We start from the raw sequence: 16,080 nt of genomic DNA on the forward strand, positions 1-16,080 counted from the left end.
ATATTCCACCATCTCTATCTATCTAAGAAAAATAAATAATTAACATGGTCTACAATTCATTGTTCTTATTATTAACTCCAACAATTTTTCGCAACCGAAAGAAAGAAGAAAAGTGACGAATTATCACAATATCAATGATAAATCTAGAATTTATGAAAATATTTTACCGACTTCTTAGACCTTTTGATTTTGTTATACAAATTTATTTTGGTGCTTAGTTATATTTACGAAAATTAACATATTTAGTCCATATTTTCTCAAGATTTAATTGAAATCTTTTAACTATTAACTTTTTTTTTTTAATGTGTAGTAAGAACAAATTGTAAAATAGAAATCCCCTCCCCCCATAAAATAGTAACAATAATAATAAAATGAACCTCAAACTTGCCCTATAGTTCCATCAGACAAAAAACAAAGATACTTGAAATCCATGTACATTTCGATTTTCATTCAAAAGAAAGTATCAATACCTCTAGATTTCAAAGGGAACGATAAAGCTTAAAATTCAACCACTACAATTTCACATAATTGCCCGATATCGTTGAGTCAGGTACATAACCATGACAATCCAAGAGACGCTATTTATGCCATCAGCAAAGATAGAGAGAGGCTATAAACAGTCAAGTACCAACACCGATTTAAGTTAGAAACCTCTATGTTAACCCGACACAACCCGCTATGTGCTCTCAATCAGTGAACAGATTCGATCCCAATTGATTTCCACAACCTTTACACACAACTCCACTCGAACCTATAGTTCAATCTCCTCACACAGTGCTGCTTAAACGACCAGATTGAATTCCCAGAATAAATAAGCTAGAGAACGCAAGGTCAGATTTCATATTTGCTAACTGAATTGGCAACATGAAAGCAGCCATAGGCATTGCATCCAACCCTGATCATTTCGCCAATGACACCATTGACGACCATTGGCCATGCGACATAGACAAATTTGTCATCACACAGTCCCATTCATCTTTTTGTTAGCACCAGGAATCCTGACAACTCAAAAAATTGTGAATAGGACAAAAGATCATGCCAGAAAACAATAGCTACTGCAGATGTATTTGAATCTTGTTTCCATTTTAATCTGCTTCCCCACGAGTTTGAAGAGATTCATTCTTTCGGCAGTGCTTGCCTAAAGCCTGAGAAAACATCCTCTTTGCGGCTCCTAAATGTTCTCTCTTCAAGTGCTCATTGTCGACATGACTTGCCTTTGGATAACTCTTGGCAGGTTTCATTTTGGCAGCAGTACTTCCCCTTGCCAATGACACGTCTGGATTACAATTCTTATCCAATTCATTCTTCAAGTTCACACATTGATCCGACCGTGAAATGGTTTTGTTAATAGCTTCCACAGTAGAATCAGGCAACTTTGAATCTCTTGCTTGGATGTATGCATTGTTCGTGACACCTCCTTGCTCTTTCTGATGGCAATTAGTATCCTCTGATAATGAATTAACTCGCTGTCCCAGTGCATGAGCAATCATGCGTCGTGCAACTGCAGGATCACATCGTGGCTTTGGTTTCAGGGGTTCGTTATCCTCTCCAACGTGCGTCATGAAAATTCGCTCACGGACAGCCAGATAAGCTGCTTCTCTCTCTTCAAGCGAACGTTGAGGAGATGATTTTGTTGAACTCGCTGAAACACAACATCAAGTATAGGCAACTCAGTTTCTTGTAATTTTTTGAAAGTAAATCTGCAAGTAAAATAAATAGGCATTCAACATAATAAATGAGAACTTCCAATATGATGAACTGACATTAAACAAACTTTGTTAAATGTGCAAACTTGAACAACATTTTTCATTTTATTTTCTACCCTAAAATGAGATATTTGCATACATACTCGTTCGTTCAATTAAAGAGGTCGTGTTCACCCTAAACTTCAAACTTCAGATCCAGAATCCCTATCAAATCCTACTTGGAAGTCAGAAGACCTTTTATTCTACTCTATTCATACCGTGGTATTCCTTCTAATGCTATTTAAAGTGAAGAGAGAGAGAGAGAGCACAGTAGGGAAATTTCACAAATAAATATTCCATGTTCATCATACCATCTCCTCTGCAGCCTTCAAATGACCTTAAGTCCATTATAAATGTTAAAAGCGGTAAAGTAAAGTAGACACCAAATTACATGGAAACCTGAGTGCCGGGAGAAAAACCACAATTGACTGTCTTATTAATTTCTCATATTAACAAAAGATTTAAGAGGGAAGATAAATAGGTTACAACTTATGATAAAAAAGAAAAGGATAATAGAATAAATCCTTCCTTGAGCAAAGCCCACTAATTCTAACAACAAATGCACACGAAAACTTTCTGATGATAAAATTGTAATTGATACTAAATAGCATGAACTGAAACAATTGCAGGTACTGCTTATGCCGTCACAAAATAATAAGTATACCAGAAGAATTTTCCTTTCTCCTTAATAGTTGGTGTGGTATCGTTGACATTTGAGGTTCATCATACTCCCACAGAATATCACTCACAAGAATGGACGGTCTGCAATAGACAAAAAGTTTATGAACAAATGAGCTTTATTAGTATCAGTGTATCACCCGTCCTACCATGTCCCTATGGTACCACAGTTTGTAAATATAAGAAGCCTAGTTTCACTTTAAGCTATATCATAAAATTTGGTTTCTTATTTGAAAGATGAAAGAAAGATTGGATCCCAAAATATATTCATAACTAAGAAATAAATGAAGTATGAATATGATGAAGAAATAAAGGACTTCTGTCACAAATAAAACTTGTTTGATGAGAACTACAAGAAGTCCATCTTTTCATATAGCCAATGGCAATGCTGTGTAGTCCAACTCTTTCCCTGAGTGGACGTGAGGAAGTCTCCTTTTCCAATAATGAAAGCAAGCAGAATTTGGAATGAGAGCAGCGGCTGAGAACTTGGAATACAAAACCAGGGGAGAGAGAGGGTGGTATACTGTCTGTACTTGAATATTCATAATAACAAATCTCAAATGCCTTAACTCCAAACTAAAGTAGAACTTCTTTGATCTTTCTGTGGAGAAGACTTCTAGGAAAGAAGAATAAGGAAGAGGCTTATTCAATTCTTTCAATGTATAATTGCTATAGATGCCCAGATAAAATGTTTTATCAATAACAATTTACGTTATGAAGATATTGAACAAAAAGAAGTCAGATCTAGAATTGTTCACATACATTGATGACTCTGGGTATCGCTCCAAAACCAAGTGTCTATTATCACCTTCACCAACTGATACATGGCCAAGTCTGACAGAGAAATGGGGAGAAGTACAAAGTTAGAGAGGTTGACATGAAGTGTAACAAGAAAATAAAAAATTCAACCTCACAACGAACTAGACAAATAATATGCATGGAAGGGAAAACATGTACCCAAAAATATCAGCAAGGCGATGCAAAAGAAGACGGTTGTATGAATCCATTGGTTTCAACTCCAAGATTCCATCTGAACTGCTATTCAAATAAATTCTAAAAAGTTAGCGGTCACCATAAAAGCCATGGGTAAAGAACAATGTAAACCTCAAGATATTCTCCAATGGGCAAGAACCATAATGTGAGTTAAGAACCAAACGAAGAAATACTGGTTACTATCTTCTAGATTAGCTAGCCAAACAACTATTGAGAGATAACAAAAATTGACCTTTCTGCTCCAAAGTGTTCATAGAAAAATGGCAAGGGCAGCCCATTAGGATATTACCCACAAAGTAATTGTTTCTTATGGGGGGAAGGATCTATCAGGATACTTCCTAACAAGAACACGATTTGTATATAATGAAATATCACTATAAAGAAATACAAGAAAAACCCAAGTATAACGCACTTAGAACCTCCCTCTTGAGTATTCTCACTCAAGCCCTAGATCACTCAATAGAATAACCAATTCCTCACCCACTTACCCTCCTATTTATAATAAGTAGTAACCACTCTAGTAACTACCCTCATACAATAACTACTAGTAACTCCGTATCTATCTAATTACCCTTGTACACCTTAACCAACACAAACTACATATCTAGTACCTAACATTAGTCCGCCCGTCAAAGACACCTTGCCCTCAAGGTGAGCTTACATTCATGATCACAAAATCGGGAAACTTTTTCTTCTTCTTCTTCCTCTTCCATTTTTTTTTAGCATAATCAAAACACATAACCAACAACCTTCTCTTCAGCCTGCAAATGAATTGGAGATCCAGCCCAATAAGCAACCAAACTACCCCATTTGTTTGAATTTGAATCTAAAGCTTTTCTTTAGTTTGTGTCGTTGTATGTTCATTGGAAGGTTCTTCATCTTTTTTTTTTCTTCTAACGGCCATTTTGTTTGTTCCCCCATAACCCCTTATGCCCCTTAACCAACACAAACTAAATATCTAGTATCTAACAGGATCCAATCTAGATACATAGCTACCGTTGTTTGAGCCCATAATCTTCCACTTGTCCCATCACCATTGGCGGAATGAAATACGAAAATATTTTAAAATTCAATAACTAACATCATCTAACCATCATCCAACAATTACCTGGTTTCATTGTGAAGAAAGTTGATGAAGGTTTCTTCCATTGATAGAATAAGATGCTTGCTGGGGAGGTTGTCCTTAACAAGAAAGGCCAACTCCTCCACCTGGAGAGTCAGATATCAGCCATAACGGAAAAAAAAAAAAAAATGGAAAAAGTTAACGAAAAGAGTACAATGTAGGATTATGTAATAGCAAGTACTAACAATTAGATATCTACTTAAGGTTCTAGAATATTTATATTTTAGTAAACAACTCCGTTCAAACACACAAGAATCTACCTTGTCCTAGCATAAAGGGGGAAAAAGAGAGAGAGAAAAGCTGCTTTTGAAGATTAGAATGTGTGTACACTAACTCAAGTTTGAAGATAGAAAGTCAAACTCTTTTTTAAAGCGCAATAGTCTTTTGAGACTTAAATGCAATTCGCAACAAAAACGTGGTACATATAGGAGAGACACATATCATACATAAAACTACTAAATAAAGACTAGAAGGTATAATTGAAGTGGGAATAGGAAAAGGAACCCTGAGCACAAAAAGTTTGGAATTTAGTCTTAGTAAAGCTTATTTTTTTTAGTTACTACAGACAAAAAAACCTAACAACTACTATTCTTTAAAAATAATCAAAAAAGGCCCAAGGGCCAGTGCTTTGGGCTATGGGACTTCACAAAAGGCATGCACACCTAATGCATCCCTTGTTTGCATGCCAAGCCCTAGGTCCGGAGTCGGGAAGGCTTTTAAACACTGGTCACTGAAAATGGCAGAAGATATCTTCATTTCTATAACATTTTCTTTCATTAATTAACTTGCCCAGAACTTCTGGTGCATAATACTACAAATCTCCTCTTTTCTTTGCTAAATGAAAACCTAAAATCCATTTAGATGAATGGTTAAAAGTCCCCTATAGTCCCTAAACTTTCATAGAAATAAGGATTTCGTCCTTGAACTTTGGTTTGCAACATTTAGTCCACGTACTTCCAGTTTTGTAAAAATTTAGTCCCTAAATTTTACTGTGTACCAACTTAGTTCTTGCACTTTAAATTTTGTAAGGATTTAGCTCCTATTGTAGAAACTAGTGTTAAGATCTAATGAGGTTTATTGCATAAATAAACCAATAAACTAATAAGGGACTCAATATTTTTATAAATTACAAAGACTACATGATAAACTAATAAAAATTAACATCTAATTTTGATGAATTCTTTTACCAAAGGGACAAAATTGTTACATACTAAAGTTCAATGACTAAATCATTAAAAAAATTGAAGCTACAAAGACTAAATTGTCACAAACAAAAGTTCAAGATTAAGTTGTTATTTTACTTCAAGTTTAGGAACCAAGAGTGTTTTTTTAACCTAGATGAATCAAGATACTAGTCAGAGGCAATACAAACGTTAAAACCCAAAGAACACTTTTTTTTTCAAAAAAGATTTCCAATATTTGATAACAAGAAATAAGGAAAACCTACTGCATCACATTTTCTTGAAATTCAGTGTATGAATTACTTCCATTTGCAGAACAACATTCGGTCTTTCATACCAAAATCGAATCAAAAAAGGAAAAATAAATTAAAAATATATAACAATCTCAAATCACCGAAGCTTAAAAAAAAATTGGCACATATAAAACGAAACCCAGAAGCCAAAAAAAAATCAATTAAATTAAAAATCCGAACTACCTAATACCCTGATCCAGAAACTACCAAGTTCTTCACAGTCAACTAATCAAAATATAAAATATGCTAGAGCCCATGAAAAAATCGGAAAACTAAACTAAGAGAACATTACTACAATTTGCAGCAAAATTAAGCGACTCTGTGAAATCAGAAGATAAGAGTGAAGAAGAAGAAGAAGAAGAAGAAGAAGAAAGAAAAGAAAGAAAGAAAGATGGAGAAGAAGTTACCATAGCGAATTGGGCGACAGTCATTGTGAAGTATGAAGGTTGAAGACTGGAAGAAGGAAGGAATTTGAGCAGGGGTTTCGATTTTCGAAGGAATCCCAAACTCTACGGTTATCTGACGAGTCTGGCGTCCAACAAACGATAAAATGTGCTTTCTATTTCACTTTTTAATATATAAATTATTTTATATCAAATTACTACAAATCACAACACACAGAAGGGGAGATGAACCCAACCTATTTACGCTTCACAATCACTCTAATCACTTTTTGTTCTTTACTCTTTTTTTCATAAATAGTTTGTATTCTTTTATTATTCTTTAAAACATACAAAATGGTATATTTACAAAAATATATAATAAAATGTTAGATTCTACCCATCATATTACGGGGTCTACTTTGATTCATTAGACTACATTTGAGAGTCGAAATTGCATGGATTGTTGGATTGTTGTACCGTATAAAGTCCTGCTTTCATTCAATTAAATGTTTTCCCTACACTATGAATCTTATGAAATTATTTTTGTAACCATGTAAATGCTAAGTGGTAATTTTGTTTTTCTTGCATATACACCTTATTAACAACAATGTATAGTCTATTGCATTCTATCTCGAAAAGTATAGTCTTATTAACAACAATCGCACTAAGAAAAAGTCACTTCTATATTTTAAGTGGACACCTACACTGAAAAAGTTACAACCACTCAACGAGAGACAATATTAAAAAGATTACCACTACTCACCCAAACATAATATAAGAATTCATAAAAAAAAAAATGAGTAAAATGAGCATATAAAAATTCTCCAAACATCCAATTTTATAATAACTAGTTATAAAACACATGCAATGCATGACTAACAATATGTAGAATGTTAATTTTATGTACGTGAAATGTTAATAACAAATGAAGGTAGATTTTATTAAGTTTTAGTAATAAAAATAATTAAATGAAATTTTTAGAGGGACGTTAATTCGTAACCATATAAACTAGGAGTATTTTTAAAAATAACACAATAAACTAAAGTATTTACGAAAAGTATAATAAAATTTTGAATTTTATTAATAATAGTGATTGATAGACTTTTATCACATTGACTATGAGTGATAAAATTAATTTTTTCTACTATAGATTGTAAATATTTGGTAAAATTTGTTATTTTTGAAAAATTCTCTATAAAATATTCTTTTAATTTTTTAAATCAAGGTAGAAAATTTGAATTAAAAAAATTACACTGACAACAAAATTCAACAAAGAATACAAATTACAATACCATTGTGTAGTTATACAATAACATTACAATGTTAATTTGAAATCTGTTATGATACTCTAAATTTTTTCGAAATAATAGGGATTAAAGTTACAATTTAATCAACATTTTAAAAACAAATTATATTCATAAATGAATTAATAGTAGTGTATTGTCAACTAAATCTGGATGGATGATGTGTAAGATTGGTTTTATGATTTATAAATATATAGTATGAAACACATTTAAACATTTTTTAAAATTAGAATTCAATTTTTGAAAATTACCTTAACACATGCAAACATAAAATACAACTTTGTTTTCATTGAATTATTTGTTTTCAAATTCTCTATCAAGTAGACTTTAAAGGCCCATCCATGTTTTATGTTTTTCATTTTGTAAGAAATAGACTCGTTTGATAACAATTTTTGTTTCTCGTTTTCAAAATTTAAGAAATGTTTCTTTTTAAAATTGGGATAAAAAATAGAAACTATAAAAAACAGTCTCTCATTTATGTTTCCATTTTATTTAATTCTTTTTCTTTTATGATATAAAATCTCTAATTTGCTCATTGGTTGGAGGATAAGCCTTCCCAACCTTGATAACTTTTTTTTTTCTTTTCATATTTATACATTTAGTATTTCTTAATTTTTTTTCTCCTTTTATTAATCTTTCATATATATGTTTAATATTTTTTAAATTTATTTTTATTTTTATCTTCTCTCAATTTCTTATAATTATATGCTTAATTTAATTTTTAGAATTTTCAATATTTAGATCAATATATTATTTGATTTTCATATTTTAGATTTAATTTTAAAATTTATTTTTAATTTAGCTATATTTATTTTATATTTTATATTTTATATTTATATATTTATATATTTAATTTAACTTTGAATTTTAAACAGTTCAATATTTAAATTTATATCTTAATTTGATCCGTCAAATTTAAATGGTAAATGTTTATTTAATTTTAAATTTCAAATTTTGCTGATACGTTATTTTAAGGGTTTTTCAAAAAATAGAAAAGATCGACAAACTACTTCCCTTTTACAATAAAGTCTAATGCTCTATTCTGGACCATTTTTCTTATTTTAAATTTAACTTTATTATTTTAAATTTTATATTATATATATATTTTTTACTAAGACAATCATTAATTCTTTTTAAATATTTTTCAACCATGACAATTACATAATAATATAATTGAAGTAAGGAAAATGAATTGAATGAAAAATAATATTTTAAATCAAAATTTAACCGTACATAATTAATCAAAATTGTTGTATTTTAATTACTAAATTTGTTTGTATATTTGTATTTGATAGCGTAAATGTTTTATAATTTTTTAAATATAATTTTTAATGTATATTTTTCAAAAATAACAAAATACTGAATTTTTTTCCAATTATAGAAAAACAATCAAACTCTATTTAGTCTATTTATTATTATTATTATTATTATTATTGCTATATTGTAGAAAGAAATGCACTGTGTCTTGAATGACTTGTTTCCATTTCTTTCATGTTGCACAATTGTGCTGTATATTTATTAAACTAAAAAAAAGAAAAAAACCCAAAGAATTATCATGAATTGTGTTTAATTATGTGAAATTTTAACAATAATTAGGATATAAATTACAATAAACAATTTTATGCTTGAATGACAAAAATGCCTATCATCCACACAAACGTATTTTATATTTTAACAACTATAATAGAAGGGTAAAATAGATTTTTTCAAAATCTCCACATAGAAGCTTTCATATATTGTATATTTTCGTTTTCAAATAACCCAATACTCGAGACCACAGTTGATGCCAATATTATGTAAGGAAGCATTTGATCCAAGAGAGTTGGGAGTAAGAGTGGGGCAACTATAGTCCTTTATGATAACTCACCCACACAAACACATCAAATTTAACTTTATGGCTACATCGTACCATACTAAGCATGTTATATAACATATTACATTAGCGATGGTCATGAACTCATGTCTATAATAAGCTCAACATGATGAACATCTTTCGATAAATCTTTTCGCTGTCTATTCTCCATTTTTCTCCTAATTGCATATTTTGGATGAGAAAAATGGGGATAAAAATAGAGATGATCATGATTTACGCGTAACAACTTATTTTAAAAGATTATAGGTTCAAATCTCTACTACTTACTAAAATAGGCATACAGTAACGATAGATTAACATTTTTTAAAAAAAAAAATTTAAGATGGTGTCTAACATGTTCTTCTAAACTTAAAATATCCAGAAATTATGTTATGAAGGGCTTGTTAAACTTTAAATTTCATGTCCCCATCAATTTTTTTTATTGTTCAAATTAGTTTATACACATTTCAACTAATCTCACATAACTATTTTTCTTTTAAACAGGTGAGAAATATAGACATTCAAACAAACAAGTAACTGGTTTTTACCATTTGTAATGAAGCCTTGAGTAACATAAATGTCATGTTGATATACATCTTTCCATATTAAAAATCAAGTGAAGAAGGATTGCCAAACCTTCGCTTCAAGAACACATTGCCTTCTCCAACACTTCTTGCAATTCTCCACTTTTGTATGCTTCTGTAACCAAAAAGAAACAAAGAGTAAGAAAGAAGATGAATTTTTTTACTATAAAACTAAATATTGTACTCTCCTAAGACTTTAATATAATTAATTATAAAAAATTAAAAAATAACTTGAGTCTATTTACATGTCAAACATCTTCAAGCAATCAAATTACTAAAAAAAATAAGACTTCTAAATGAAGTTCCCTTGTTCTGAACACCTGCCTACGTAGAAATTTCATCGATCACATAAAGTAAATAGAAAATATATGTTTCAATGACACTTTTTGATCGAATGTTCGTTAGAAAATTGTAAACAGTGACAAATGATTTTTTATGGCAAAAGGTTAAGTGCTAAATTACAATTTCAGTTCCTGAACTTTGAGATTTGTCTATTTGGTTGCTGCACTTAAGTCCTTAAATTTTCAATTTTTGATCTAGTAAGTTCCTGAAAGACAAATGTTTATTCGATATACGCTTTGTTCTCCAAAACTTCGAAAGTATCAGCCAATATCTACCCCTTTTATGTTCCCCTATTCAAGAGAAAGATATCTTTGTGGGTATCATCAATTATGAAAAAAAGATTCCAGAAACTTTACCAACTGTTATGTCACAACCACCAAAGAACTCTCCATCAATATACAGCTGAGGAAAGGTTGGCCAGCTTGAATACTCCTTCAGTCCTTGTCTCAATAGTTCGTTCTCTAGAATGTTTATAGTCTCGAAGTGCACATTTAAAGACTTCAATATTTGCACTACAGTGTGGGAAAATCCACATTGTGGGAAGTCTTTAGATCCCTTCATAAACAGAACTACTTTCTCCGATGTAATGACTTTGTCGATTGTTGTTTTTAGCTCGGGAGACAATCCTGCCATAAGAAAAGCAGAAAGACCACACAGCTTTTTAATGTTTTGAACAGTGAAATAGCATTCCGGCATTCATGAAATAGTTCAGCTATCTTAATGAAATTTCTACTGACCAAGACTCGGCCAGAGCTTTTTCAGAAGTACAATGCCAATGCACGATCTTTTTTAGATGGAAAAACCATACTAGTGCAAATAAAAGGATATAAAAAGGGCATAACCAAATATATATATAAACAAAATTGAACATCAGAAGGAGCCAATACAATAATTAAACTAAAAGAAAGAGCTTTCAACTACTATAAAAAGTGGGGACAGTGTATAATCTATTAGACTATTTATCAAACTTAAAAGTAATTATAATGTAAATGCAAAAACCTAAGCCTCAATAATTAATTTTTCATGCCGTCTTCTGAGCAAGCACTTGATGTAGGTGAAACCTACTCGGGAATTTTTTGTTTGTGTGTGTGGGTAGAGATTTCCAATTTCCAATTACAAATAAGTAAGAAACAAATTGATGTTCATCTTAAAAAAATTGGAATAGATGACCATTAATTGATCAGTTATTTTATTCCTAATACTAGAGTACAAATATCGTTAAGTCACACTATGCAAATTGAAATAGGCTAAAAAAGTAACTGTCAATAATTAAACATGTAGCTTCAACAATAAATACAGGCAAAAGTAAGCCATTACCCTAAAAAAAGAGCTTACTTCGAAGGTGTTTCACAGTCTATACCAAAATCAAGAAGTAAATAAAATGCAACAAACTTTTGGCTACATAGGAAAGCAAGTATGTGAATTTGTATGATGAGGAATATTTCTGAAATCTCTTGCAAGAGAATGATAGAAGTCACAATGGGTATTCTTATGTGAGAAACTTGAAGACAATGGGATCAAATCCTACAGCAACAACGATGATATGCTATAGCCATGTGCACAATTCATATTCGTGAATGTGAATCACAAACGTCATGACATTTTAACATGGACACTTCACACATCAAGCAATAAAATTAAAGAGTTGGGGTATATATTTGATGCATAGCAGAAGTATGTAGTCTTGAGACAATTAATAATTCTTTATAAGAAACCAAGATTTTTTAAGAAAAATGTAAGAAAAACGAAAGGATGTAAAAGAAGATACAAATAAAAGGCCAAAAAGGAATCTACCACCACTTACAAGAAAAAATTCTGATCCAGAAGAATAAGACATTATTGATAATTACTCACGAAGAGGCATTACATCTCACCACATCACAAAGCTCCTCCAAAGATCTCTCAACCTCCACAAGGTACTATTCCTCTCAACTCTCGAGCCACATCCCCACAAAATTACAAAACAGCATGCCTACCATAACACTATAACTGTCATGAAAGGAAGGGTGAGTGGACGACAACTCCATAAGAGATGGTCCAGGTCCTCTTCATGACATATGCAGAAAACACACCATTGTGGTTGCAATACAAAAGAAGATTGTCGTTGGATATGATCTTGGGAGTTCAATCTCCGATGCAAGATTTTCTAGGTGAAGAACTTAACTTTCTTAGAAATTTAACTCAACAAAAACAAGAAAAAACGGATGCTGCCTGGACGGTAGAGGAGGGCAAAGCACAATGAAATATGTACAACAAGAGAGCCCATTAAAGGAAGAGGGTTCCAAACCCTAACATCCTTCTCCCCATAAACCCCTGATATGAAAGAACGGAGAAAATGCCCACAACCTCCAAAGTCTTGAAGTTGGTGAGAGGACAACAAAAACCCAAAGAGAGAGGGATGCAAATCTTGAGAACATAAAAAAGAGGCCACCAAATGTAACCTCATTTTAGACAAATGATAAAGATAGGGGAACAAGACACAAAGGGGCTTCTCAACTTTCCACCAATCCTCCCAAAACTAAGTATCAGACCCATTCACAAAAAGAAACAGATCAAAACTGAACCACATGGCTATTTTAAGTTCTATACTTTGAAAAATTGAACCAAGCAAGTGGTTCTACTCTATTCCCTTTCTTTTCCAATTATTCTCCTCTGACCATAATCAGCACAACATAAGTAAAGGCAAGTAAACCCCTCAGAAAAGAAGATTTTCTTCCAAGAAAAACAAAAATAGCAAGTGTTGAATACCACCTAAAATCTCTTTTTAAAGAAAACTACTCCTTGCTTCAATGGCAGTGGAAATCTTTAACACACTAATCAAATGCCTATTAAGTATTAACCAATTCAAAATGGTTAAAGGTCAGTTAGTTTGTTAGAAGTTATTTTGTTATAGCATTCTTACATTTGCCTATTTATACTTGGGGGAATTCCTTTGTAAAATCACAGAGAATTGAATAAAAGATCAATGCAGATTTTTCGTCATTATACGTGCTTTACCCTTTTCATGCCTTTTGGTTGAAAGGCTCTTCATAAGGTCCGTAAACCAAATGAACTCTTCCCCTTAAATCTCCGGCAATTTCCACCGCATAAAAAGCAATTAATTCAATCAATTCTCACAATAAAAACCGGTTCCAAACTAACCCAATTCAGAATAACAAACATGATTTCAAAAAGTCAACCCCACATGTTGGTCACAAGCCTCCATCAGATAACAGCAATCGATGTAAATAAATAAGCCCGAAAAGATACAAAACGGAACAATCGGAGAACAAAACGAAGAGAACGGGAAAAACAAGAAATTACCCGAGAGGCAGCGGAAGGATCTGAAATTCCGTCCAGATTTTGAAATGGGATGGAGATGTTGCAAACTGTGATTAAGGTGGTGGGCGTGGCGCTGTAGAGGCGAAGTGGGGAAGGGGAGAGGACGAAGAGAAAGGGCTTTATTGGTAAAAGAAGAGGAGGAGGAAGAAGGAAATGCAGGTAGTAGTAGTTGAAATGTGCCAACAGACGACATTTTTGTTTGAATTCTTCTTCTTCTTGGAACTGCTTAGGATTTTGGTGGTACAGACAGAGAGCCACAGAGGTTGCTGTCCTGTGCAAAATACCCTGTTCGGACCCGACTGTCGCACCTTTCCGATATATGATCTTTTTAAATAAATATCATAAAAGATGGGTTGTTGGTAAGGTAATGTAAAACTCGGTTAAGTCATGTACCAGTTACACATTTCGATTAAGTAATGAACCAGGTACAAGACTCAACATTGTAGATGTTTGCATTGAAGTTGTGTTACACGACTAGGCTTAGTTGTTTGTCCGACATGCACGATTTTGAAATGAAGTTGTGGATTGGTACACGACTTCATCAAAAAAACAAAATAACCCTAAAAGAAAATTTTACCCTTCCTTTCCTCTCATGCCCATACTATAGTCGTCGTCCCACTGTTCATTATTGATTCTACCATCTAGGGTATGAAGTTCTTTTCTCTTCTTTATACACTTTTGTAGAACAAAAGTGTAGGATATGAAGTTCATGATTTTGTTTATCGTGTAAATCTATTTGGTATACATTTTTGTTTAGGTAGTGTAAATTTATTTGTAAGATTTTTGTTTATCTATTTGGTATGAAATTCATATTTTTTGTTTTATAAATAATATATTGATTGTGATTAGAATGTTTTAGAGTTGTATGTTTTAATTGTCAATTATGTTTATGGGTATGCTTGCATTGTATGATTGTAAAAATTTATTTGTATAATTTTTGTTCTATCGAAGTGTGGGCATATTTTGGACATGATGTAGATTTATTTTATGTCACACCCCCACCCCACAACGGGTTTGACCCTTGCATTGCAGAATTTGAATGCGACCTTAGCAACCCTAACGCCTCTAAGCGAAACACGAGAACACTCCACCTTAAACTTAAAACTTAAAACTTAGTCTTTCACGCTTAGTTTGAACTTGGACCCTTAGAACTACTAAGCGATAAGAAAACACAAGGCGTGATAATTGAAACAAGTTCTTTTATTACTTAATAACATGCATTCCGAAACATAATACATGATTTCTTTACAACAAAGACTTCAGGTCTTCAACGCCTCGTGTAGCTTCTTCAAACTTAAACTTAGAATGTTCGACTAACGCCTCAATGCATAGCTACTCGTCTTAACCGTTTCAACTGGACCTCAAGGACTTGATATCTGAGGAAGAGAAACTTAAAACATAAGTCAAATACTTAGTGAATCATGTTTTAGAAATCCTTTAGGGCATGCATACAATACAACCAAGTAAATTCATTTTTCATAAACAGACTTACAACGCCTCATTCAAATCATAAATCGCACATTAGCCTTTACTTATTCCTTTCCCCTAGAACATGAATTCTTCTCTCACACATAGACTATTGTGATTTCTCGCATCATCAACATGCCTTGGAGAATTTCTCGGTTCATTTTTCATTGCTCCAACTATTAACCCAATATGCTCCTTTCAATGCTTTGACCAACTTCTTACCGCCATGTGGTGCTTTCACCCCATGGTTGCCTTGACTCAATATGTGTACATAATAGTTAGCTTGTGACAGGAACAAAGCTAATGTTTTGCTCCCATCATACAATCATCAAAACATGAAACTTTAATTTAGAAAATATTCGTGCTGTCATGCTCCGCCCCTAAAGTCACTCCTGCGATTATGGAGAGGCATGCCACCTAAACCCCCAAAATGTGTAGCTCCCGTGAGATAAACGTTGAACGTTTAGTAAATGAAGATAAATACAACCAATAATTTTAAACGTGAAATGCGAACATGAGTGGAATAAGACAACTTCATTGATTTTCAAAACAAGTGACTACATTTGGTATTTAGTACAAAGTTTCTCCTGAGAGAACAAAATACAACTTAACAACATTTACACTTAACAACATTTACACCTTATTTAGTACAAACTTCATTGATTTTATCTCTCCCAGGAGAAAAACATATAAATAATTTCTTCAAAGATATGCACGTTTGAGGATTCATTCAACAAAGTTTAGAATTTTTTTTACTAAAAATAACCACTCACTAACTCAACGGCTAGCTTATGTGTCTAGTCCTTTACTCGAA

The 16,080-nt window shown here is 32.2% G+C and overlaps 2 protein-coding genes across 3 annotated transcripts; both read right to left on the reverse strand.

Moving 5' to 3' along the window:
- Positions 1-414: 414 nt before the first annotated feature.
- LOC101211053 (R3H domain-containing protein 1) lies at positions 415-6,581 on the reverse strand. Of its 2 annotated transcripts, none has more exons than XM_004152787.3 (6): positions 6,421-6,581; positions 4,525-4,625; positions 3,381-3,458; positions 3,186-3,257; positions 2,410-2,507; positions 415-1,642 (listed from the first exon to the last, which is right to left on the reverse strand). In XM_004152787.3, the coding sequence occupies exons 1-6, from the start codon at positions 6,442-6,444 to the stop codon at positions 1,086-1,088; spliced, it is 930 nt and encodes a 309-aa protein (XP_004152835.1). In that variant the 5' UTR covers positions 6,445-6,581; the 3' UTR covers positions 415-1,085. The 2 variants fall into 2 exon arrangements, with proteins under 2 accessions (XP_004152835.1, XP_011648991.1); XM_011650689.2 differs by having other exon boundaries at positions 3,381-3,461; positions 6,421-6,576.
- A 3,381-nt stretch (positions 6,582-9,962) lies between these two features.
- Positions 9,963-14,127, reverse strand: LOC101210806 (monothiol glutaredoxin-S7, chloroplastic). Its single transcript, XM_004152786.3, has 3 exons — positions 13,782-14,127; positions 10,835-11,104; positions 9,963-10,251 (listed from the first exon to the last, which is right to left on the reverse strand). The coding sequence occupies exons 1-3, from the start codon at positions 13,990-13,992 to the stop codon at positions 10,196-10,198; spliced, it is 537 nt and encodes a 178-aa protein (XP_004152834.1). The 5' UTR covers positions 13,993-14,127; the 3' UTR covers positions 9,963-10,195.
- Between the last annotated feature and the right edge of the window lie 1,953 nt (positions 14,128-16,080).

The sequence above is a fragment of the Cucumis sativus genome, chromosome 2, assembly GCF_000004075.3.
Source record: "Cucumis sativus cultivar 9930 chromosome 2, Cucumber_9930_V3, whole genome shotgun sequence".
Taxonomy (NCBI): domain Eukaryota; kingdom Viridiplantae; phylum Streptophyta; class Magnoliopsida; order Cucurbitales; family Cucurbitaceae; genus Cucumis; species Cucumis sativus.